At 42.4% G+C, this 25,598-nt stretch overlaps 1 protein-coding gene across 1 annotated transcript in view; it reads right to left on the reverse strand.

The window, feature by feature from the left end:
* The window catches only part of thap7 (THAP domain containing 7), a 45,276-nt gene extending 21,839 nt beyond the window's left edge, over positions 1-23,437 (reverse strand). Inside the window, exon 1 of the mRNA XM_084031595.1 lies at positions 23,250-23,437. Within this exon, the coding sequence (XP_083887721.1) occupies positions 23,250-23,399 (150 nt within the window). The 5' untranslated portion in view covers positions 23,400-23,437. The remainder of the gene's footprint in view (positions 1-23,249) is intronic.
* Positions 23,438-25,598: the final 2,161 nt, after the last annotated feature.

The raw sequence follows: 25,598 nt of genomic DNA on the forward strand, positions 1-25,598 counted from the left end.
TCGGCTTAGAAAGATATCATGGGAAACTCAATTTAATCCAGCAGCTGAATATTAACGACACTGTAACTAATAATCCAAAAAGCATAGCTGATTTCTGTTCGGACTTCTATAGAAATTTATACAAATCAAAATATTGCCATCAATCAACCTCTACGTTCTTGAACGCTCTTATAGTCACACAAATCTCTCAAGATGATAGGAAATTCTGCGATGATCCTATAACTTTGCAGGAAATCACATTTGCAATTGAACATTGTAAAACGAACAAATCTCCTGGAGTTGACGGCCTCTCTGCAGAGTTTTTTCAGACTTTTACACAAGATTTAGCTCCCTTTCTACTTGAAGTAACATTAGAAAGTGTTGAAAAAGGTTCTCTACCTCCTTCACTGACCCAAGGCTTAATTACGTTAATCCCCAGACCCAAAAAGGATCCACTGTTTATTGATAATTGGCGACATATTTCATTACTAAACACCAACTACAACATTTTTTGCCTCAATAATTGCAAAACATGTTTTAGACCCTATTATTGATGAAGTTCAGTCAGGATTCATGAGAAAAAGACATATTTCAAACAATATTCGGCTGTCTTAGATATAATTGATTATTTATTTTTATGTCCTGATGATAGTTTTATCTTTTTCTTGGACTTCTATAAAGCCTTTGACACAGTAGAACTTAACTTCATATTCCAAGCTACTGAGAAATTTGGTTTTGGTGGTTTCTTTTGTAAAGCTGTTAGAACAATGTACTCCAAAGGCAATAGCTCTATCAGATAAAAAAAATGGGACATCGCCGAGATTTGAACTGCAAAGAGGCATCCGGCCCTGCCTCTCCCTACCTATTCATTTCATGTACACAACTTCTTTCCACCCATATTAAAAATAGCGCTTTAAAAGGAATTTCAATTGCAGAAAGAGAAGTTATCCTCACCCAACTAGCAGATGATACTACATTATTTTTTTTAAATCCCAGCCAAGTGCCAATTGGTATCAAAACAATAGAATTATTTTCCGCAGCTTCTGGACTCTGCTTAAATCTGAAGAAATGTGAACTTTTTTCCATTCAGAGAGTGACGCTTCACGGGTTTGTAACATACCAATCAAAGATAAGATTACTTATCTAGGGATTACTATAATGAAAAATGAGGAGGAAAGATGCTCTGTAAACTTTAATTTGATTAGTGATAAGACAAAGAAAAAGCTTAATCAATGGCTGCAGAAGATTTATCCTTAAATGGCCAAGTATTGTTGACAAAGGCAGAAGGTTTATCCCATCTTACATAGGCAGCTGTCCCCTTGTATGTCAACAAAATGATCTGTAATTCTATTGATAAATTACTTTTCAATTTTATTTGGAAAAACAAGACGCATTATGTGAAAAAATCTGTTATTATGAACACCTTTGAACGCAGTGGTCTAAACTTTCTTGATTTTACAACCCTTAATAATACTTTTTAAATAAATTGGATAAAGCACTTTCTGAAGAATCCCACATCTACATGGAATTTTATACCTAACTATATTTTCTCTAAGGTTGGAGGTCTAGAATAATTATTTCTGTGTGATTACAAAATAGAAAAAATTCCCTTAATTTTATCTAAATTCCACAAACAAATGCTCTTAGCTTGGTCGTTAATTTACAAACATAACTTCTCCCCACATAGGTGCTTCATCTGGAATAATCGGCTTATTAAGTTCCAGAATAAATCTTTATTTTATAAAACTTGGTTCAATAATAACATAATTCTGGTATCCCAACTGCTAAATGATAATGGAACGTTGCTGAATTATTCTGAATTCCTTCACACTTTTGGCATTCCAATCACCCCAAAAGAGTTTGCAATTGGTATGGATGCCATCCCGTCTGGTATTTTAACTCTCTTAAAAGGGACTGGAAACCAGACTGCCTACCATCTTTGGACCCTAAGTTGACCTCAGTTGGTAATGTATGTTTCGCTACCACACCGAGGAATAATAATCGTAACATTCGCTCTTTATTCCAGAGAGATGTCACCAGTACCCCTAATGTTGTTCCCTATTGGTCTAATTTTGTTGATAACCTGAACTGGGGAAATATCTGGAACCTTCCTTACAAATACCTCCTTACAAATAAAGTAAGAGAAGTCTCCTTCAAAATCATACATGTATTACCCTGCTAAGCAATATCTCCTGAGGTTTAAGCCTGACATATGTGCTAACTGTTCTTTATGTGGAATATATCCCGAAACAATGGTCACCTTGTTTTTAAGTTTTCTGACGATACCGCCATCCTTAGTCTACTGCACAAAGACTCCAGCACTTTAGCCTATTTCTCTGAAATAGAAAACGTCGTGCAATGGTGTGATGCTCACTACCTCTCTCTGAATGTTAAAAAAACTAAAGAGTTGGTCCTGGACCCTAGATCAGTAGGGGACCATAGTCCTGTTGTCATACATGACTCCCCCATTGAGCAGGTCAGCTATTACAAATACCTTGGAGTTCATTTAGATGACACCTTTAGTTGGTATGTGCATGTGGATAACTTGTGTTCTCGTCTACAGCAGAGATTGTACTTTCTACGCAGACTAAGAGTATATGGGGTAGACAAAAATATCAGGTTTTTATTCTACCAGGCAGTGCTTGAGAGCTTAATCAGATATGGGATGTCATCATGGTATGGCAACCTCTCCACAAAACTAAAGACTAAGCTTGCTCGCCTAGTAAACACGGCCATGAAGGTCATTGGGAAAAGCGACAATCAGACTCTGCAGTCCATGTACGAGCAAACGGTTTTTAGACAAGCCCTGAGGATAGTGAATGACCCCTCCCACATCCTTCACTCAGAGTTTGACCTCCTACCCTCAGGTAGACGATACAGAGTCCCTCGCTGTAAACTCAACCGTTTTAAGAATTATTTTATCCCAACTTCTATCAAAATTCTTAACGAGTCTGTGCAATAACTCTTATAGTGCTCTTACCATGGTGAATTTATGAGGTGTATGTATGTGCTATGTTGTGGGATGAGTGCAATATGTGTTATGTTATGGGATGTGTGCAATATGTGTTATGTTATGGGATGTGTGCAATATGTGTTATGTTATGGAATATATGCTATGTTATGGGATATGTGCAATGCTGTTGGATTAATATGGCTGAGGTGTATTGTTCTTTTGTTGTTTGTTTTTGTCATTGTGGCCGTTAAGGCATTTATGGCACAGCTACAGTGTCCAAGACAAATTTCCCTGAACGGGACAATAAAGTGTATCGTATCGTATCGTATCTGTTCTGGCAATGTCCCTACACCACCACTTTTTGGAAAGATCTGTCCCGTTACATTACTGATAAACTTGTCTCTGACTTTTCTTTGTTTTGGAAAGATGTACTGTTTGGTTTCCATAACAACAAAAGTAAAAACAGAAAGAAATATATAATATATCTAATTCATTTGTTGATTATTTTAGGAAAATGTCATATTCACAAAGCCAAATTTAGTAACTCTAAACCCTCTTTTATTGCTTTTGGTAAGGAAACTGAACAGTACATCAAAACATCTTTGACTCAAAAAATAAGAAAGCTGCTAAAACCATTCAGATTTGCTTTATGTTTAATGTATATATTTGAAACTCTCCCTGGCTCTGCTCTTGAATATTATAGGTAATGTATTAATGTATGTTGTTAGTGTTTTGTATCAAAAGAATTCAATAAAGATTTACCAAAAAAAAAAACACAATTCTAGCCATCATGCATCGCTTTCAACCCACAATACATTACGTTCTGTAGCGCGCTGCAGGCGGCTACATCAAGTCTAATTCCCCTAGTGACCTTAAAGGGGCCCATACATTTTATTGCATTTTATGACAACTTTCTCATTACTGCAATGCGTCCAGATTTGTCTGAATGTATGTTATGCTGTTATTTTAAAAGATTGAAACAAATATATCCTCAAAAAAAATAATGGATGCTCTGATGGCTGTTCTGAAGTGACTGAAAAATGATAAATTAAATGTATATGTTTAATAATAATGAAAAAATAGAGGGAAAATTAAGTGTCCATGACTTAAGTTCTCATCCTCCGCAACATATTTGAATGGCTTTGTACACATGGAAAGACAATTTTAATTAAAGTTTTATTTTGTATGATGCAACACATCTGCCAGTGCTTTCAAGATGGCTACCAGGTAAGGAGATCTCTTTTACCTTTCATGTTAAAAGTTCAACTTTCTCCTGTCAGACTGCATGCATGACAGTATTGATTATCATTACCGATACAGCTAGTTTTCCCAATTTAGAAAAACGTTTGATAATTTTTTTTAAAGAAAAATAGACATTATTAATGTCTATTTATGTACATGGAGTAAAAAGTGGCCTAGTCATCATGGCTTCTCTCTTGCTAGCAAAACATGCTAATGTTCCTCATCCTCCGCAACACACTTCTCTCTTACCGCAACAATTTCAGGCCAGTTGCGGTAGAGAGAACTTCTGTTTCGGCAATGAGAATTTTATAATATAGAATGTATTATGTAATATATTTTTAAATCCATATTATGAATTGTGAATTTAAATTATTTGTAACTATTTGCCATGTTATTAAACTATGGCTGTTTTATAACCGCTATGTAACTACGCTGTTGTAACTATGTTAGTACCATGTTACAGCTATTTTCTAAGTGTATTATGACTCTCTTATAACTGTGGTACTATTGACATTTTGTCTGTCCTGTCCTATTCAATTGCAGACTGTCAGAAAATGAAAAAAAGAAAGCGTTAGCAAAGGCTCGGCTGGCCAAGAACAGGGAAAACATTTATAACAACCCAGTACTGCTGGAAGAGTACAGAAGGAAGGAAAGAGAGAGGTTAGGGATTGGAGAGGTTGCCTAAAAAGTAATTGGCATATAGTTAATAGCTGTGGTTCTCAATTGTAAGGGGTCCTCGATATGAAATAGGTTGAGAATCACTGGTCTATAGCACATGCCCTCATCTCATACAGTGTCCACACACACACACACACACACACACACACACACACACACACACACACACACACACACACACAGTGTAATCTGTCTGTAGGTTTGACGTACTTAAAGATGTGTCCCTTGTTTTGAGACAATTATTTCATGTCATGCTTCCTTTTAACTTCCAGATATCAAAAACGAAAGCAAAATGGCCAGATTACAAAAACTAATGATTTGACAAAAAAACAACATGAGAAAAAGAAAAAGCAGTGGTGGGAAAACTCAAAAAGATACTACACAAAGAAGAGACAAATAAAAGCTATATTGGATACAACCCCAGTGAGTGACGAGGATGAGGAGGCAAATGAAATTATTCAAAATGTTTCAGAAGACCAGCTTCAGCATGTGGATTTCCAAACCTCATTTCCAACATGTACCCCAGAGGAATTAAAGAAAACCAAGACAGGAGAAAGTCAGGAGAAATTCAGAAAAGGGGACAGATATTCCGGATGAGAGCCCTAACAGACACAATGGCCAATCTTCATAAAAGATTTCTGTCTGAAAATCCAAGGCACAGCATTTCCAGGGCTCAGTTCTTCAAGCTCAAGCCTTTTTGGATTGGCCAGAGAAGAGTCAGGGCTCCAGACTGCGACCAAATGGTCGCATTTTGCGACTTAAATCAGTGACAGTGCGAGTAAATTTTTAATCTACTCGCGCATGCGCGACCAGTAAATTTGCTGTTTTTTGTGTGTGTTTTTTTTTAATATTTTTTGTTGCTGACAAACTTACAGCCCACTAGTTGGCGGTAATGCAAAAATGAGCTGGTTTGCCAACCGACATTAACTCCAAAAGAAGAAGAAAGGAGACGGCTGGCCAATGTGCATGAGAGCGGGGGGGCGAATGACCACTGTGGTAGGCTAATATGTGAAAAGAGGCGGTTCTTTGGGGTTATCGCGCGAATCCACAGATTTCACATACCGGCATAAAAACAATGGACAATGGCGGCGAAGCGGACTATCAGCTCGTACTTTCTACCCAGTTGTGTTAAACATAATGTTCCGGAGGACACAAACTCGAGAATGAGAATGAGTCCGACTCAGACTGTGAGGAGACGGTCGTGGCGAAAAAAGCCAGGAAATTCAGCTTTCGCGACGAGTGGCTCCGCGAGTTCACCTGGCTGAGGTATTTCAGGCAGACGAATTCAATGAACTGCAAATTCTGCTGTCGATACCCACAACATGCGGGGAACACAAAATTTGCCGACAAGACTGGCACTACACAATTAAAACATGACACATTGACCAAACACAGTGCCAGTCTGAAACATAAAATGTGCCGCGACCTGTGCAATGACAGTGCAACTCCATTTATCAGTAATACAGTGAAAATTATAGGATAACTTTGCAAGTCGATTTCGGTGTGCGCTCATAAATTTTCTGCTTGCGCCCCTAAAATTTTAAGTTAGGGGCCACTGTGCTCCTAGTGAAAAATGTTAGTCTGGAGCCCTGAGAGTGTCTGATCGAGAAACGTGTGCTTGCAAAAAACACGAAAACTTTGGCCTGAAAACAAAGAAGCTGTATCAGCTTGGTGTGACCGAAACACCATCCCCCAAGGGACCTTGTCGTGGCCAGTGTCTGTAGTGTGGATAACTTTTCCTGCATGTACAGGACATGCAACAAATGCAAAGACAGGACATTTCCCACAACACTGGATCCTTCAACGAAAGGAAACATCATTGCGTGGGATGAGTGGGTTACCAAATCTGTGCCATTGATGAAGAGATGCAAAGATGGGTCCACTGAGGAGAAGGAAGTAAGGAATGTGCTTCTTGATAAGAGGCACACCTCAATTGAGAAGCTGGTGGAGCTCACTCAAGACCACCTCCCAGACTTCTCAAGGCATATCTTTAACATTAAGCACCAGTTTGAAAGACTGAGGAGCTTGAGAGAGACCCTGACCCAGAATGATGTAGTCGTTCACATAGACTACAGTGAGAACTATGCCTGCAAGTACAACAGGGAAATAAAAGAAACTCACTTTGGAAGTGGAAATCAGCAGGTCACGCTCCATACAGGAGTTCTCTATCTTGGTGGTGGCAAGGTGGAGTCATTTGCATCCCTCTCTGCATGCATGCAGTACGATGCCACAGCCACATGGGCTCACCTTGACCCAGTACTCAGGGGCATACGAGAGGAGCATCCGAATGCCAGGAACATCCACTTCATCTCCGATGGGCCCACATCTCAATATCGGAACAAAACAAACTTTTACCTTGCTTCAACAGTTCCATTTGTGAAAGGATTTATGAATGTGACATGGAATTTCACAGAGGCATCCCATGGAAAGGGTGCTCCCGATGGAGTGGGTGGTGCGCTGAAAAACCTGGCAGACAGAATCGTGTCCTATGGTACCAGCATACCAGATGCTGACACTCTCTTTGAGCAGCTGAAGCTCAATTCATCTGTGAGGCTTTTTAAAATCACAGAGAAGGACATCAAAAGAAGTGGTGAATTAGTCCCACCGCATCTGAAGTCAGTACCTGGGACAATGAGAGTTCATCAGGTGAGTGACTTACTATTCAGGCTATGACTAATGGATGTTACAAATAAGAATCTTAGATGTTCTCCTGCAGGAAACATCCTACGATCCCTAAAGAAATAGTTAGACGATATTGGATAACTGCATCACAGAAATTACGTCAGCATGTGATGCAAGGGTTAAGATACAAAACAGTGCTTGAATATTAGTCTGGATTCTATCTGTCATTATATAGGTGCATTAGATGATCATTTTTAAGTGGTATTTGAAGAGTTTAAATTAAATTAAAATAATTTTCTTTTCTCCTTAAGCTGATATCAACAAAACCAGGCTTTATATGGGTCATCTCGGCTCATTAGAATCGCTCCACCTGTGTGGCCCCGCCCACATAATCCCCATACCTGTTGGCTGTCAGTGTCATGTACATACAAACAGGGCCGTTGCCAGCTATAAGGTCACCGAGGTCCGGACCTCAGTAAAAATTTCGGAGAAAAAAAAAAAGTGGGCCCCGAACAGCATATTAACACACCGCTACCGGACAGCTTTTATTTTGAAACCACAGGAAGTTATCTATCGGCGGAAGTCACGGGAAATTTACAGAAGAGATGACCACAGACAATACTGCGAGTTGACAGGTGAGTGACAGCTTTTAAATATTATGCTACATGCAGAACAAGTTAAACCAATGATTGACGCGATCCAACAGTGTAAACTTGCAGTATTGTTCCACTATTTTCGGTCTTAGTCGACACAGTAGGCTAAGTAGCCGAACGTATGAGGAGCGTTCGGATGGAGTTCGGCAGACAGCAGTCAGACCAGGTGACATTCAAGTAGACGAGCGATGGTAAAACTTGGGGGAGGTCGGCAAAATATATTGTGGACGGTCACGGGAACGCTAAACGTCCGACTCCCGAGATAAAACATTTTGCCGGCTGCCCTGGCGGTATCTCACCGCGAGTTGGTAACCATGGCAATAGAGGCTCATAGCGTGTGTATGAGTGTGTGTGTGTGTGTGTGTGTAAACAATAAGATAATAAGTGATCATGATGAGAACAGTCTCTCTCTCATAGGCCATAGGCTTATAATGTTATATTATGTATATAATCAATAAGGTCTAATCAACCTCTTTTGATTTCCCCCTACAGAAGAAAAAAACAAAAACAAATCAGTGACTGTCTGAAGAGTGAAAAATGTCAAAAAGAAAAAAAATTCAACAGAGTACGTTGGATTCATTTGTTCAAAAGAAAAACAGGTCGTGTGAAAATGAGGACAGAGAAGGGGAGAATGAGCAGAGGAAACAGGAGGATAGAAAGAAGTGCGGAGCTACTGCAAAGAGTGGAGAAGAGACAGGACAGAGCAAAGAACTATGTGGAAAGACAGGAGAGACAAGAGATAGTGGAGAGAAGAGAGAAGATATAGGGCAGAGTGGAAAACCAAGTGGAATGGATGAACAGAGAGAATGGAGTGGAGAATCAGGAGGACCAGTTCAGTCAGAACAACAGAGGGGACCAGAAACACAGACAGGAGAACAAATGACAAACACAGACAACCTTCAACTCCAAAAGCTAATTCATGTTATTTTGTTACATTATTTTCTCAGAGAGATAATAGCTTTGGCAGTTGGTAGAGACCAAACAGAGCTAAAAGAAAGTGAATAATAGACTAGCGTTCACTCGGTGGACACAAACACAACTCTCGAATGAATGATAGTGTTGCTCCAGCACTGCTAGATAAATAAGTGTTTGCTTACTAGTTCACTACATCAGTTTTATTATTAAACTTCATCCATTCGGACTGTTGTTTTAAATCATCGGACGAGCCGACTACAAGTTTTTTTGTAGGATACCACTGCACGACTGTGCCGACATGACAGCACTACAACTACCAGACGCCTAGACAACTCACTGGGCCCAGTCGCTGGGCCCAAGTCTGTAAGTTTTAAGTTTTAAACTCCTGGCTGATCAAAAGCTGATTTCTCTATCTAAACGCAGCGGACTCCATTTGGAATCCTCGTGTATAAGTTTTTTTTCATTTGCATCGCTCCTGAAGCGCTACCAGTAAACAGATCTACACCTCTGTCAGACCACTCGTTTGCTGCCGCAGTTGTTTTTGTTTCCCCAACTGCATCCATGGCTACATTCATATCACCCGCAGAAAACCCACTGCTCATCGAGGCCAAAAAAAGGATTGCTTACCTACTAGAAGAAAATCGCCGACTATCCACTGAGCTCAAATCCAGCGAGTCCTTGCTGTCTCAGTTTATTGATCTGACTCACAACCAGTCACGGAAGATCTCCACACCATCCACAGCCCTCCATGACAGAGTCCCCTGGGAACCATCTACACACCCACACCTATCCGGCTGCTCAACACCAAAAGGAGCTAAACCGAGGGTCCCAGTGGTCCTCTGCTCGACTCCAAACCAGCTAGCAGCCCAGTCACTCTGGACAGATGTGGTTCAGGGTGCTAAATGGTATCCATCTGCCCCCGGACTTTGTCTGGAGCTCTCAGATCGTTACGGGCTCCTATCCACTGAAGCCGCAGCAGCTTTGTCACCGCCAGCTTCTCACCCCGCCGCTGCTGCTGCCGCTCCCGCCTCACCTCCACCTGACGCTGCTACGGATCGGACGATTGCTCCTCCAGCCGCCGCCGCATCTCCTCCTCCTGCCGCTGCTGTGGATCGGACGACTGCTCCTCCAGCCGCCGCCGTCGCATCTCCTCCTCCTGCCGCTGCTGTGGATCAGACGACTGCTCCTCTAGCCGCCGCATCTCCTCCACCTGCCGCAGCTACGGATCGGGCGACTGCTCCTCCAGCCGCCGCCGTCGCCGCCGCCGCCTCCTCTCCTCCACAGGACTCGGGTTCGGATCCACCTGGCCAGTCCACTGAGCCCCAGCCAACACCGCATCTTCAGTTTCCTGGAAATGAGCGTTCTCCTCCCTTGCCATCCACTTGTCACGGATCTCAGCGACAAGCTCCTCATCCCCTCTTCTCGCCCACCACTCTCATCGTGAGAGACTCCATTATCAAACACGTCCGTTACTTCAACGCAATCACGCGGTGCTTTCCCGGTTCCACTGTACCTGTCATTTTGAAAAAACTCCCTGAGCTTCTGCACTCCCTTCCCTCCACGGTTTCCAAAATCATAGTGCATGTTGGAATAAATTACACTACTTTCAGGCCCTCTGAACTGATAAAAGCTGACTTTAAACTCCTCCTCAGTCTCCTGCACAGCGCTGGCAAATCGGTGTTCATATCTGGCCCCATTCCAACACTGTCATGTAGTTCGGAACGATTCAGCCGGGTCTTCTACCTCCACTCCTGGCTGCTCTCCACTTGCAAAGAACTCAAATTAGGTTTTATAGATAACTTCAATTTGTTCTGGGGCCACTCCAACTTCTTCTCATCTGATGGTATTCACCCAAACCGCCTTGGTACCTCTATGCTAAAAACTAACTTCAGTATCAGTGTGCAGTACTCGTCATGTGCCTGACTGTCATCATCACACACCCACGCTGCACTCTCTTCCTCGCCAGCGCCGCCTGCAGCTGCAGCCCCAAGTACCGTGTCTACCTCTAGCTCCCCCGTGCGGTCTGGAGTGCAATCTACCTCTTTCCTTGTCAGTAACAGACCGTCTTCTGTTGTGCTCCCGTTTCAAACTATTAGCTCTGAAAGGATTTCTCACCAGTATGACAGTTCTAAAGCTGTGAATTATTACAATCTCATTCAAATTACTGCTTCACTTCAGCATAAAAATCTTATCACTAAGAAAATTCCCCCTGCTGTTGTTAATTCTCCTATCTCACCCAGTCTCACAGATTACTACTATGATCACTGCCAGGAAATGTAATCCATATTTGTCTCGCTCATCCACTGTTAGTCCTTTTAACCTATTACCAGTGTCCACTAGGGATGCACGATAATTATCGGCCCGATAATAGGAATTATGACGTCAACCCGATAAATCCGATACAATTATTAATACCTCCGATAATCCGACGATAGGATGTGTGTGTTAAAACAGTGCTATGGGTGGATTGGGATGAGGGACGTTTCTAGGCGCCTCCCGTTTAGCATGTGATGTGGTTACTGTAGTATCACAGGTTTCGGAGGAGGGAGTTAATCCACAAATCGAGCGCTCCCTTCTCATGCCTGGCTGTGACGTAGAGGCTGCGAGCGAGTGGAGGAGGAAGACTAGTAAACAAACACGCATGGCGTCTGTACTGTGGGACTACTTCAAAGTTTCTGAGGAAACTGAATCGCTTGCCATTTGTAACAAATGCAATGCAGAAGTTCCAAGAGGAGGGAAAAAGGCATCGAGCTTTAATACATCCAACCTTAAAAGTCACCTCGCACATCACCATAGCTACGACGGTGTGTTAAAAGCGTATGAAGACGCCTGTGCCGCTAAAGAAGCAGCGAGCCCGAGGCCAACTGCAAAGGCAACGCCAGGGCTTGTTACCATCGACAAGGCGTTTGAAAAATGCAAAAAGTTTGGCAGAGACGACCCAAGAGCTCGAGAGATCACTAGCTACATAACAGAAATGATGGCGCTAGATGACCAGCCCTTTTCCATTGTGGAAGACGTAGGTTTCAGTCGGCTAGTAAACAACTTGGAGCCCAGGTACACTATACCAAGCCGCCGGCTCTTTTCCGACGTGTGTTTACCAGCCAAGTATGACGAGTTAGCCACACTCCTTCATAATCTGGTCGACAATGATGTACGGGACATAAGTTTCACCACGGATATATGGACCTGTGATGTGAGCCCCGTTAGCATGTTAGGTTTGTTTGTTTTGTTAATGTGAGGATTCTGAGGAATGCACTTTCAGTTAATTTACCTTTTGAGCATCTGTTCTGATTTCATTTATTACTTGGCACAAGTTTGCACTTTGCAGTGTTCAATGGTTGGAATTCTTATGTTATTGCAAAAGTGATGCACCTTAATATGGTAAACGTTTACATTTAAATATTTTACAAGTTAGGTTTATTGTTTCCAATTTTGAGAAATGTGTGATCTGATAAGTGTAGGTTTGCTGAAGTTGCTGTCCTGTAAATGCCTATTACCGTAGTTTCCATTTCTGTGTGGATCAGGACCAACAGTTTAATGTAGCAGCACTTGTGTGTGCATATCCCATGCTGCTCAGGGAAAGTTGTCATTGACTGACTCACTTACATATTTATTTGAAAAAAATAAATATTGTCATTTTATTGAAGAGTCAAAACTGTTCTTGGCTTTCTTTTGTTCATAGTAATAATTATCATGTCACTGTGATACATCTGGTTAGCTGTTTGGTAAAAGGCAAAGCTATGCTAAATCTACCTAAGCTTAGTCATTAGTGTTTTTGACCTGAATTTGATCTGAATATACATTCAAAAACGAATAACAATATTATCGGTTATCGGTATCCGTCCCGAGGAGCAGAAAGTTATCGATATCGGTATCGGCTTTAAAAAATCAATATCGTGCATCCCTAGTGTCCACACAACCTACTATATCTCAGTCACCAAACATAGACCATACTCCAATCCTACTTAATAATCCACAATATTTCAAGCAAAGAAAAGGCCTAGGACTAATTCACCTGAATATAAGAAGCCTTCTACATCGTGATAAACTGGAACATGTTAAAATTCTCCTGTCACAGTCTGATCCTGAGATTTTAGTTGTGTCTGAATCTTGGCTGAAAGAATCTGTCAGTGACTCCTCAGTAGCTCTGGATCACTTCAACATCTTCAGATGCGACAGGGTTGGCAAAGGAGGTGGTGTTGCAATATATGTCAAATCAAACCTTGAGGTTTCAGTCCTAAAATCTGTCTCCATCCCAAAATGTTTTGAGCTTCTTTCTTCAAAAGAATTGTTATTTTTGTGTTGTTGGTGTATATAGGCCTCCTTCAGCTGACTCAAGCTCTATTGATTGTCTAGCCGAAATACTTTCCTTATACTTGGACTATGAAATGATTGTGATGGGTGACTTTAATCTTGATTGGTTGAGTGGTGCCTCAAATTACCTAAAAGAGGTTAGTGGGAATCTTGGCTTATGTCAGCTTGTTACTGAGCCTACCAGACCAAATCCTAACAATTATTCACGGTCTACCCTTATTGATTTGATTTTCTCGAACAATAGTAATAGAATCTCTGCTTGTGGTGTATTTGACCAAGGTATAAGTGATCATTGCCCCACAGCATGTGTCAGAAACATACAGTTGCCAAAAACAAAATCACACACTGTTAAAAGGAGGAATTTCAATAACTTTGACAGCCAAGCTTTCCTCAATGACCTTGCGTCGTGTAATATTGAATCAAAAATCCAAGCCACTGACCTCCAAACTGCTACAGACAGCTTTGTGATGACACTAACTCGTTAGTAGACAAACATGCTCCCCTTAGGAAAATGAGAATTAAGAACCGTGTAACACCCTGGTTCTCACAGGAACTGTCTAGCTTGTTCAAGGACAGAAATTTAGCTTGGTCTCGTGCCAGACATTCTGGTAACTCTCATGACTGGCTCACTTTTCGTCAGATTCGTAACCGCTGTACTGCAGCTGTGAGGAAAGCTAAAACCGAGTATTTTGATTATCTGATCTCTAACTCTTCTTCCAACCCTGCTAAATTTTGGAGTGCAGTAAAGTTTTACTGGAAACCTAAAGTTTCCAGTGCTCTGCCAACACACTTGCGTGTAAATGATTGTGATGTCTCAGGCGAAACCAACATCTGTCAAGCATTTAATAGACATTTTGCTGATGCTGGCCTTCTGTTCGATCAGAATTTCAGGTCCACTGTTGCTCCATCAGCTCTGATTGTTTGTTCAACCCTTGTTTCTCTCTTAACCCTGTCTCTCAGCAAGAGGTACTACACCAGCTACTATTGATTAATCCTAGAAGCTCTACTGGTGAGGATAATTTAGAACCATTTTTCATCAGACTGGCAGCCCCATATATTGCAGAGCCACTCAAATACATATTTTATCTTTCCATCTCCGCTGGCAAATTTCCCCGTTTGGAAATCCGCCCATGTCATTCCCCTGCACAAAGGAGGAGACAGGGATAACCCAGACAATTATCGTCCTATCTCTAAGTTACCTTGCCTTGCAAAAGTGCTCGAGACATTGATAAACAATCAACTGAAGGGCTTTCTTTCCACCTTCTCGATACTCAGTCCCCAACAATCAGGATTTAGAGCCAATCACAGTACAACTTCAGCCATCACTCTGGTGACCAATGACATAACCACAGCATTAGAAAAGAAAAAACACTGTGCTGCCTTATTTGTTGACTTGTCGAAAGCATTCAATACAGTCGATCATCAAATACTGTTGAATAGTCTACATCAGTGATTTTCAACCAGTGTGCCCAGGAGATCGTCAGGTGTGCCGTGGGAAATTTTCTAATATCACTTAACGGTTAACCCATTTACTCCTAAAGCGCCTGCTGAAAACGCCTGCTAAAATCCTATGCTATTCTAGGAAAAAGAACCTCATGGCCTGAGGGTTTTCAGAGAAAATAGTAAGAATTGTCCAAAATGCTGCGCCACGCAGCAGCCGGCAGAAGTGCTAATGTTGCGCTACGCAGCTCCCGGTAGGAGGGGCATGTTGCGCGACGCAGCATCCGGCGCGAAAAATTAACCATTGTCGGGTGTCTGTGGTGTAATAAAGAGTCGCAGATAATGTAATACTCTTCTAAGTTCAGTGGGTGGCAGCAGAGGGCTTTAAATGCCTGTAAAGACAATAGTTAGTGCGGCGCGACACCTGACAGTGACAGTTTGGGATCAAAGCAAGACGAGCAAGTGACAGTGACGAAGAAAAAAAAAGTGATGGAGAAGTTTTTGAGAAGGGAAAATGCAAATGCCGAACAGGGCCCTGGACAAAATTCTGACCCAGATGAAGGCCCAAGTATGAGTGGTCGACAAAAGAAAAAAGACAAGACGGTGAGCTCGAGGCAATACAGCGAAAGCTATCTTTCATTTGGATTTACTTTCACCGGGGATGCAACGGCACAGAGTCCGCTGTGCTTGGTGTGTGGTGAGAAGCTATCCAATAGCGCCATGGTGCCAAGCAAGCTTAAACGCCATCTCCAAACGAAACACCCTTCCGTTCAAAACAAGCCGATGGACTATTTTGTACGCTTACGTACAAACAATGAGAAACAGGCAACTCTTTTGAGAAAAACCACAAAGGTAAACGAGAGAGCCCTCAAAGCTAGCTACCTTGTTGCTGAACTCGTAGCTAAAACCAAAAAGTCCCACACTGTGGCAGAAACATTGATACTGCCAGCTTGTAAAGCCATTGTGAATGAGATGCTCGGCCCTGACGCGGCCAAAGAGATAGCTAAAGTGCCTCTCTCAGATAACACAATTCCGAGACGTATTGATGACATGTCTGCGGACATCGAAACTGTTGTTTTGGAAAAGATGCGCATCAGTAAGAAATTTGCCTTGCAACTTGATGAGTCGACGGATATTAGTGGACATTGTCAGCTCTTGGCCAACGTGCGTTTTGTGGATGGAGAAGCCATTAGAGAAAACTTCCTATTTTGCAAGGCACTGCCAGAAAAATCAACAGGAGAGGAAATATTTCGGGTCACGTCGGAATATCTTGACAAAAGCGAGCTTACGTGGGAAAACTGCACAGGTGTCTGCACTGATGGAGCCGCAGCCATGGTCGGGCGCATCAAAGGCTTCGTAAGTAGGGTCAAAGAAAGAAACCCAGATGCTACTGTTACACACTGTTTTTTGCACCGTGAGGCCCTCGTTGCAAAGACCTTACCAGCAGATCTAGCTCCTGTGTTGGATGATGTTGTGCGCATAGTGAACTTTGTGAAGACGCGACCTTTGAAATCTCGCTTATTTGCGTCTTTGTGTGAGGAAATGGGGGCGGAACATAAAGTCTTATTGCTCCACACGGAGGTCCGGTGGCTGTCGCGCGGAAAAGTGCTGGCCCGTGTGTATGAGCTGCGAGAGGAACTGAAAGTGTTTCTGACAGACGAGAGGTCCGATTTCTCAAAGCTGCTTTCAAGTGATGAGTGGTGTGCAAAGCTGGCATACCTGGCTGATATATTTCATCATCTGAATGAACTGAACACACGGATGCAAGGCCGAAATGAAAACCTGCTTACAAGCACTGATAAAATGAACGGATTCCGTTTAAAGGTGCAGCTCTGGCAACAACATGTGCAGCGTGGCAACCTTGAGATGTTCCCACTCACCGAGAAACTGCATGATGGCAACACTGCTGCAATGTGCGAGGTGATTGGCAAACATTTGAAAACTCTGGAGGAGAAGTTGTCATTTTATTTCTCTTCAGCCTTCACAGAATGCCTTGACTGGGTTAGGGACCCATACAGCTCAGCATCCGTTGCTGGAAAGGACATGACTTTAAAGGAGCAAGAGGAACTCATTGAACTGAAACAAGATCGCGGTTTAAAGCTAAACTTTGCTGATCTTCCTTTGGACAGTTTTTGGTTGTCTGTTGCCAAGGAGTTCCCCCTTCTGGCCAACAAAGCTATTTTGACATTGCTCCCGTTTTCAACCACATATCTGTGTGAGCTGAGCTTCTCAAGCTTGACTGCGATAATAACTAAAAACAGAGAGAGATTGAGAGCTGTTGAGGAAGAGCTTCGTGTGTGTCTTTCTACCATTCCTGCCAGGATATCCATTTTGTGTTCATCGAAACAGGCCCAGGTTTCACACTAAGTGAGAAGTATGGCAGAAGTGCGGCTCCGGAACATGGCGCCACACCGCGGGGGGATTCTGGGAATTGGGGTTGTCAGTTGACAAAAAGGGTTTTGTTAAGTTATTCTGTTGTTAGGGCTAAGTGGGGTTAATGGGTCGGGATGTTATATGGTTGTGTGTGTGTTCTATTAACATGTTCATTTTCATTGTTGTTGACACCGTCACTGAGAGTGACGTGTCCGTTGGTCAGGTGTGCCGTGTTTCTGTCATGTGGTATGTGCGTTAAATAAAGGCAGCTCTCGTTGTCGTGCGGTGTATGGGGCACGAGAGTTGCGTCACTGCGTAATCTGGGCTCCCGTCTCGTCCTTCCCGTACTGCTCACCAGGCCCACAATAAATTTAAAAACTATATTATTAGCTATATGTATTATATGTACTGTGTTAGAGTGTCATTTTGTCTCATTTTGGTTGGTGGTGTGCCCCAGGATTTTGTAAATGTAAAAAGTGTGCCGCGGCTCAAAAAAGGTTGAAAATCACTGGTCTACATAACATAGGTTTACATGCTAATGCCTGTGATTGGTTTGCTGACTATTTATCTTCTAGGCGCCAATGTGTAAAGTCTGGTAATTTCTGTTCTAAATTCCTGCCTGTAACCAAAGGTGTGCCACAAGGCTCTGTCCTGGGTCCTGTCCTTTTTACCATTTATATCAATGATATTCTCTCTTCGCTGAATGACTGTCATGCCCATTTGTATGCAGATGACACGATTCTATATTGCATTGCTGACTCTGTACAACTAGCCACTGAGAAATTGCAGCACTCATTTAAACTTCTGCAGGAGGCTCTTATTAATTTGAAATTGGTCTTAAATGCAAAAAAGACCAAGTTTATGCTTTTCACTCGTTCCCGAAATGTGGTTTCCAACTCACCTTTACTAACCATAGATGGCTCATCCATAGAACGAGTCACTGAATATAAATACCTTGGTTTCTGGCTTGATGAAAAGCTAACTTTTAAATTGCATATAAATGTCCTTGCCTCCACTCTGCGACAGAAGGTTGGCTTTCTGTACCGAAACAGAGCTTATTTCCCATCACTCAGCAGGAAAAGATTGGTAGAATCAGTCTTTTTATCAGTTTTGGACTACGGTGATATCATTTACAGACATGCAGCAGCTACAACCCTCAAACCTCTGGATTCCATTTATCACTCTGCTCTCAGATTTATAACCGGGGATAGATATGACACTCATCATTGCTTACTCTATGAAAAAGTTGGTTGGTCCTCCCTTTCTGACAGACGCATGAAGCACTGGTACATGTGTATCTTTAAAGCCCTTACTGGTAAACAGCCCCCATACATCTCATCTTTATTAGAATGGCACTCTGGATCTTATTCTACTCACTCTAGTGGTTTATTATTTCATAAAGTCCCTTTTGTACACTCAGAGTTTGGTAAATCTGCCTTTTCCTTTGATGCTCCCAACTCATGGAATACTCTCCAACTTACTTTGGGGCTGGAGATTATTCCTACTCTTGTTGATTTTAAACATATGGTGTCTGAGCGTTGTATATCATCCTGCAACTGTTATTAAATGTAATTGTTATGTTCTGCTGCTGATTGTAAACTCGTCGTCCCTGTAAATGAGGGAAACCTCAGTGACCAACGAGTTAAAATAAAGGTTTAAATAAATGTTATACAGATTCTCTGTTGCAAAAGTATTCGGGGTGATCATTTTAACTTATGTTATGTCCATGTCATTTCAGAGGGCCAATGCAGAGAGAGGAGCATGTGGAGACTGACTGACACACACACAGACACACACACACACACTGCTAGCACAATAAAAACATTCTTTTTTTGCCAACAAGTGTATCAGTGTACTTATTTTTGTAGGTGACATTTTGGTATGGTTTGTGCAAAAACTGGTAAAAGGGGTGTCTTTCCTGGGACGGACCTCACCAATTTTGAAATCCTGGCTACGGCCCTGCATACAAACCAGTGAACCAAAATGCCAAAATCAACGGAAAGCGAGTTGGTAGTCCAATTGCTGATATTTACTTGCATCGTCGGAGCATCTACGATGGAAATGTGCGCACACGCGTCCGTAAATGTGTGTTTGTGTGTGCGACGCACTTCACCGACAGGAGCTTTGACAACATGGGTCGCTACAGCTCAGGATATGCCTCTAACCTGGGGCTAAAGTTTGGATCAGTACCGACAGTCCGAGAGCCAACCACAGACACTGAAGCGGTAAGTTTCTAAATATTATGTAATATGCCGTGTTACAGTTTACTTTGCTTTCTTAGCATTGGTGTGTTAGCATTGGCGTGTTGCGCTAAAGTTAGCATTGGCGTGTTGTGTTAAAAGCTTCCGTTGTATTGATATTGAAGACCATTAACGATACGTAGTACTGCGGGGGCCCAAACCTGTAAAATAACGCTAGACATCAGTTTGCTTGAGAACGTTTTGTAGCTTGAATGCGGCAGCAAGAGCAGCTGATCTGTGTTTGTTTATACACGCCGATGCAAAGACGACGTCACCAAACGTTTGTTTTTGCACCGCTAACGAAGGGATTTTACGAGCTATTGGTGCGTCACAACATCAGTTCGAGTGAAATAGTAACGTCAGTGTTTCCCCTAGAATTTTTTTCAGACGAGACGCGTGGGCTGGTGTATTGGTGCAGTTGGATTAAGTCAGGTGGCACAGCAAGCAGTCTGCAATTCTGCAATTATTATATTTGCATTCAACATTTTTGTTCAACCAGAGTGTATTCAAGATCACAAGGAGAGAGTGACTTATTAAGGTGCTGGTTGATGGAAATGATCAGGGTCCAGAAAAATATGGCTGGAAAATGATGAGCATCACATTAATAGCTACAGATACTGTAAAACACTACAACGACATATGAGTGCATATATTGTCTTATTTTATCAAGTAAAATATAAGTTATAGGTTTACTCAACAGCAGTTAACTCAAAGTTCCACATCTTATCAAAAACAATCCTCCCCCCTGGGGGGGGGGCAAACGGGCTTTGGCCGGTTGTACATACGTCATCACGTCCTAATACTACACACACATGGCGTGATGTTGTTTTTAAGGAGCGCCGTCTCTGCTTATATTTCTCGACAACACTCGACCTGCATCAGCGCATGTGCGCACGAGCGGATCTGTGCGAGCAGACAGCGCGAGCGCGGCGGGTTTTGGACGGAGACACACAGCGGCATTTTTATTATGTAAAAATAAATAATAATGTAATGTAATAAAATAAATATTATGGACCCTATGGACCGGTTCCGCTCACACCACGAGTCTGAAGAGTGCAACAGATTATCAAAATACAGTGTCAACGTTCCGTGTTTCCAAAGTAGAAAGCTACATCGTGGTGGTTTAACGAGGCGGAACGGCATCAGAACAACATCAAGCGCGTAAATTACACGGAAGAAGAACGTAGCGGGAGCGCGCGGCGAGGATTGTTGCGGCCGCGCGTCTTGCGGAGCAAGTCTACTGTGCTGCGCGGAGGCGCTCCTAATGTAAATGATTATTGATTTATGAATGAATTGATAGGTGGCTTATTTTTGGTATATTGATTTTTTTTTTGGCCTGGCGGCAGGTCTCCTTGGCCTGGCGGGCCGCCAGGCCTGTACAATGGTAGGGGAAACACTGAACGTGTTCCACATTTCAGATGTAGTTGTAAACTCTGACTGACTGTCTGTCTGACTGTCTGTCTGCTTACAGAGCAGCAGCTCACATCAGCGTCCCACACCGACCCACCACAGCAGCTACTGTTGGCACTCACCTGTCTAGGAGGACTCTACAGGCTCCTTACCCAAGTAAAGGTGTGTATCCTGACATGTAGCCTACTTGAGATCAGGTTTAACAGCAACTACTAGTAGTCGTGCAGATGTGTATTTCTATTATGTGATATCATGGGTTTCATTCCTCCATACAACTCTGTTACAGCTACTGTGTCCTGCAAGGACTTTGGTGTTGCACAGTCATGGTTCCAGACCCGTTTCACATCCACTCCAATAAGGAGACCATCAAAGAGAGCTCGCCTGGACCCGGTAGAGGAGGAGGATACTTTGGAGGGCAGCTCTTCCTTGACTTCAGAAGAGCTTGATATGACCCTGCAGAGTCAGCCACAAACAGTTTGCGTTTGTGTTCTGAGATAACTGTGAATTTCAACTGCTGATTAATTTGACAATAAAGTCTTTACAGTAATTGTAAAATGTGTCATGGTTAATATTACTGAAGTAACGGTCAGGAAGACTGCATAATATGTTGCATAGAGGGATTTATTTTTTATAAAACACAATTGATAAACAAACAACAGACTGCTGTATTCCTCTTACGTGTAAAGCACCATAACCAGCTGCATATTTCATGAGTTTTGGAGAGAGAAAATTCAGACAGACAGTTCCAACCAGGATGTCCCACCATGCAAGCCTCTTCCTCCTCCAGCTGCTGCATCCGTCTTCTTACCTAGTGTGAATCATGATAACCGTCATGTTATGTGAATAATAATCTCAACTAGGGTTGTCACAAGAACCAATACTTCGGTACCAATTCGATGCCGACACGAAAAAAATAATTCGATACTTGCTTTTTTCTGGTATCGTCAGAACCGAATATACAACTTTTCACTCGGCGAGCCGTGTCGATTCTTGGCGGAACTGACGGGGGCAGTATACGCGTGTGAGCAGCACAGAGCAGTAAGCGGCGCTGAAGAAGAAAACTCGCCGTCTTCGAAAAAAATGGCTTCAGCGGATGGGAGCGAAAGCACAACACGTCGGCTCGTCGACAAGACAGGTGCGAAGAGTCGCGTGTGGAAATATTTTGCGTTCGAGGCGCATTTTAACAACAAATCTTGTTAATATGGTAACCTGACGGACTTTGCTGACAAGCTGAGGTGTAAACCTCATGTTTGAATTTTGTAACAGTAAGTTTGGCACGTAATGTTGAGATGGAGCACAATCGCGTTTATAAAACACAGCACACAGCCTATAATTCACAATTCAGCACAATTCTGGAGGACGACATGATACTGACCAAATCCCGTTCCTTGTATATCTTTATATGTGTAGAGGATCAGGTTTTTAATCCCGTTAATGTGATGTAAACAAACTGCCCGCATACAGGACGCTGTTTTCATCGGGTTTTCATCCGTTTAAATATAATGTTCCCCATTTGGAAAACATGCAACAGTGAACTGTCAACAACACGGCACTACTAACGATATTAATTGTTGCAGAAATAGCTCACAGATTACGTTACGTATAGAGCGAAGAACGCAGCATTAGCGTCATTGTGGCTAGCGCTAGCTACGCTAACACACATCGAGTTACCGTCCAAAACGTTACACAGACATGTTAACTAACCATTCAGAAACGTCCTGCTGCATCCGCGGCGTAGAACTTCTACAGGAGCTGGTCCTGGTTCTGGGTCGGAGTCCGGTTCGAGGTGGTACGGCTGGACCGCTGTTAGTTTGTAGCGTAGAACCATAACCATGGCAACAAGCTGGACGCGGACAGCACGGGGCGGAGAGACACAACCACTTCCTCAGTAGGAGCGGGGTCGGGGGTCATCTCATTAGCATAAGGCTACACCCCGACAGAATCACCCGTTTGAAAAAGTGGGGTAAAAAAGCTGAAAATGAGGAGTGTGATCCACTCCAAAATACATGTTCCGATTGTTTTTTCCAGTTGAGGAATTCAAAGACCAGGTTTGGAGACATCAATATTAACTTGCATAATAGGGCCCCTTTAAATCTCCCAGTAAAACGTTACGTCGGGGCACGCAAACCGACGTGTACGTAATGGAGGACGTGCTGTGCTTTCTGGACGTGAAGCCACAACCTCCTCGTTACGGCTAAACACATCCATTATTATTTACGAGGCATTTGTATTTAAATCATTATTCCGCTGTGTGGTAGTTAACGTTACTACCACACAGCGGCTGCCACAGTCCCATATCTGGGCAACGAGCTAACGTTAGCAAAATCCGTTGTAAACGTCACGAAATAAGTTCAGGTTTCCAGCTCCTACTTGATCTCAGTAAATGAAATGATGATTCATAAATAGGCCTACTAAATATGATAACGTTACCTCTGCACTGCAGATGTTGACCTCACGAAGATGGCTGATATTTTCTTCTTCCACCTTCCTCCTCCTTCCCCCCGTCCTCCTCCTTCTTCTTCTTCTTCTTCTTTGGAGTTTAATGGCAGTCGGCATCCTTAGTGTTGCATTTGCCGCCATCTGCTGGACTTTACTCCTCCCGTTCCTCCTCTTCTACATCCTTTTAATTAACCCAGTTGTTACTAGGTATCTTATTATGATTCTCCTCCCTTCCCTCGATTTTCCACATTCTATTATACTGTTAAAATTAATTTCCCTCACTCCTACCTTCTGCAACCCTCTATTCATCCTCTCCCTCTCCCTTTCATATCCAGGACAAGCCATCACCACGTGTTCAACTGTTTCCCTCTCCCCACAATGACACAGACCATTTGCATGCTTCCCTATGATATTAAGTGTGCTGTTCAGTTTGGTATGCCCTATTCTTAATCTGCTCATTGTTACCTATTCTGTTCTATTGTCTCCATAACCCCCCATCTCTCCTACTACTCCCTGTAATTTATATAAATGTCTCCCTTTTTCCTGGCTCTTCCAATACTGGTTTCCTCCTTCTTCTTCTTCTTCTTCTGTGATGTTTTATGGCAGTTTACAAGCAAGGTATACCGCCATCTACTGGTCTGAGGTGCAATGGGTATATTTTCAAAGAAGAATGAACCGGATAAAATAAAATAGAAAGAAAACCAAATAAAACAAACAAACACAAAAACAAAACAAAGAATACTTAATCCTGTTTGCTAACTGTGAATCTTTATGGGGTTAGGTTATTATGGAACCATAGGCAGCCTTACCTATGTTTCAACCGTTTCAATTGAAACGGGCCCCGGCAGCCTGGGGGCCCCCCAAAAATGATGGGATGGCCGATAAAAAAAAAAAAAAAAAAAAGAGTGAATAAATCAAACTTGTGGTGAAACTGTAGGCTAGGACTTTTAAAACAGTGTCTCCGCATTATCTCAGTAGCGGCAATTCTCCGCAGATGGTGATTCACACAGAGCGAAGCATCTCCGCCGATCGCCTGTGATTCCCACAGAAAGTGAGGCTCCTAATGAGGCGCAATGGTACACGTCATGATGAGGATGTTGGTGTTTCTTAGGTGTTCCCCCAGCAAACATCCTGGAAAGTGACAAAGTTAGGTTTTTCTCGCTAAAGTACATAATTACATAATCGGCATCAGGTCGCTGTCTGCAGTGGCGGAGCTAGACTTTTATCCTTGGGGTGGCCAGGGGGTGGCCAAGGCTATTTCAGGGGGTCCACAGACTATAACAATGAATTTGTTTCATGACTTATGAATTGCAATCGGAGTGTCAAATGTTGAAATGTACATACTAAGCACACAGGAGATGAGATTTATGTATATATAATTTGCAGTTTATTAACAATGCAGAAAATGTAAAACACAACTTGGCAACAATTTTTCAATAATTAATTAATAATAACTCATTTTTACAAAAATGGTGAAAATGCACAAACACATCATAGTTACTCACACAAACATCTCTCTCTGTCTCTCTCCCTCTCTCTCCAATATATCAACACACAGGCACACACAGGCATCAATATATCAAACACAACTTGGCAACAATTTTTCAATAATTCATTAATAATAACTATTTTTTACAAAAATGGTGAAAATGCACGAACACATTCATAGTTACTCACACCTCTCTCTCCCTCCCTCCCTCTCTCTCCCTCCCCCCTCCCTCTCCCTCTTTTATATCAACACACAGGCACACACACACACACACACACACACAGGCATCAATATCAACACACAGGCACACACAGGCATCAATATATCAAACACAACTTGGCAACAATTTTTCAATAATTAATTAATAACTAATTTTTACAAAAATTGTGAAAATGCACCAACACATTCATAGTTACTCACACCTCTCTCTCTCTCCCTCCCCCTCTCCCTCTCTCTCTCATATATCAACACACAGGCACACACACACACAGGCATCAATATATCAACAAATTGACACCATTTTTGAACATCTGAACATAGTGCAGGTTTTAACTATGACAAGGGGTACTGTCTGACTCCCAAACTATCCTTGGTCTATGCTTGGTCTAAGTAGAACATGGTGAAGAGCTTAGTCATGACCAGAGACACTATCTTTTTTTGTACAGGTTCAGAAAAGCATACATCTTCTCCCCCTGCCTTTTCATTCTCAACTGACCCTATGAAAAAATAAGCCAGTCTTGTTAACGTTACTCCTGGCATCACTTACAATCACACAATGTTATTAAATCCCCACTTCAAGCCTAAAAAATGTCAGGGCAAATAAACCACTGTAGACCTAAGTTTAATATTCA

Source organism: Eutrigla gurnardus, assembly GCF_963514095.1.
Source record: "Eutrigla gurnardus genome assembly, chromosome: 17".
Lineage (NCBI taxonomy): Eukaryota > Metazoa > Chordata > Actinopteri > Perciformes > Triglidae > Eutrigla > Eutrigla gurnardus.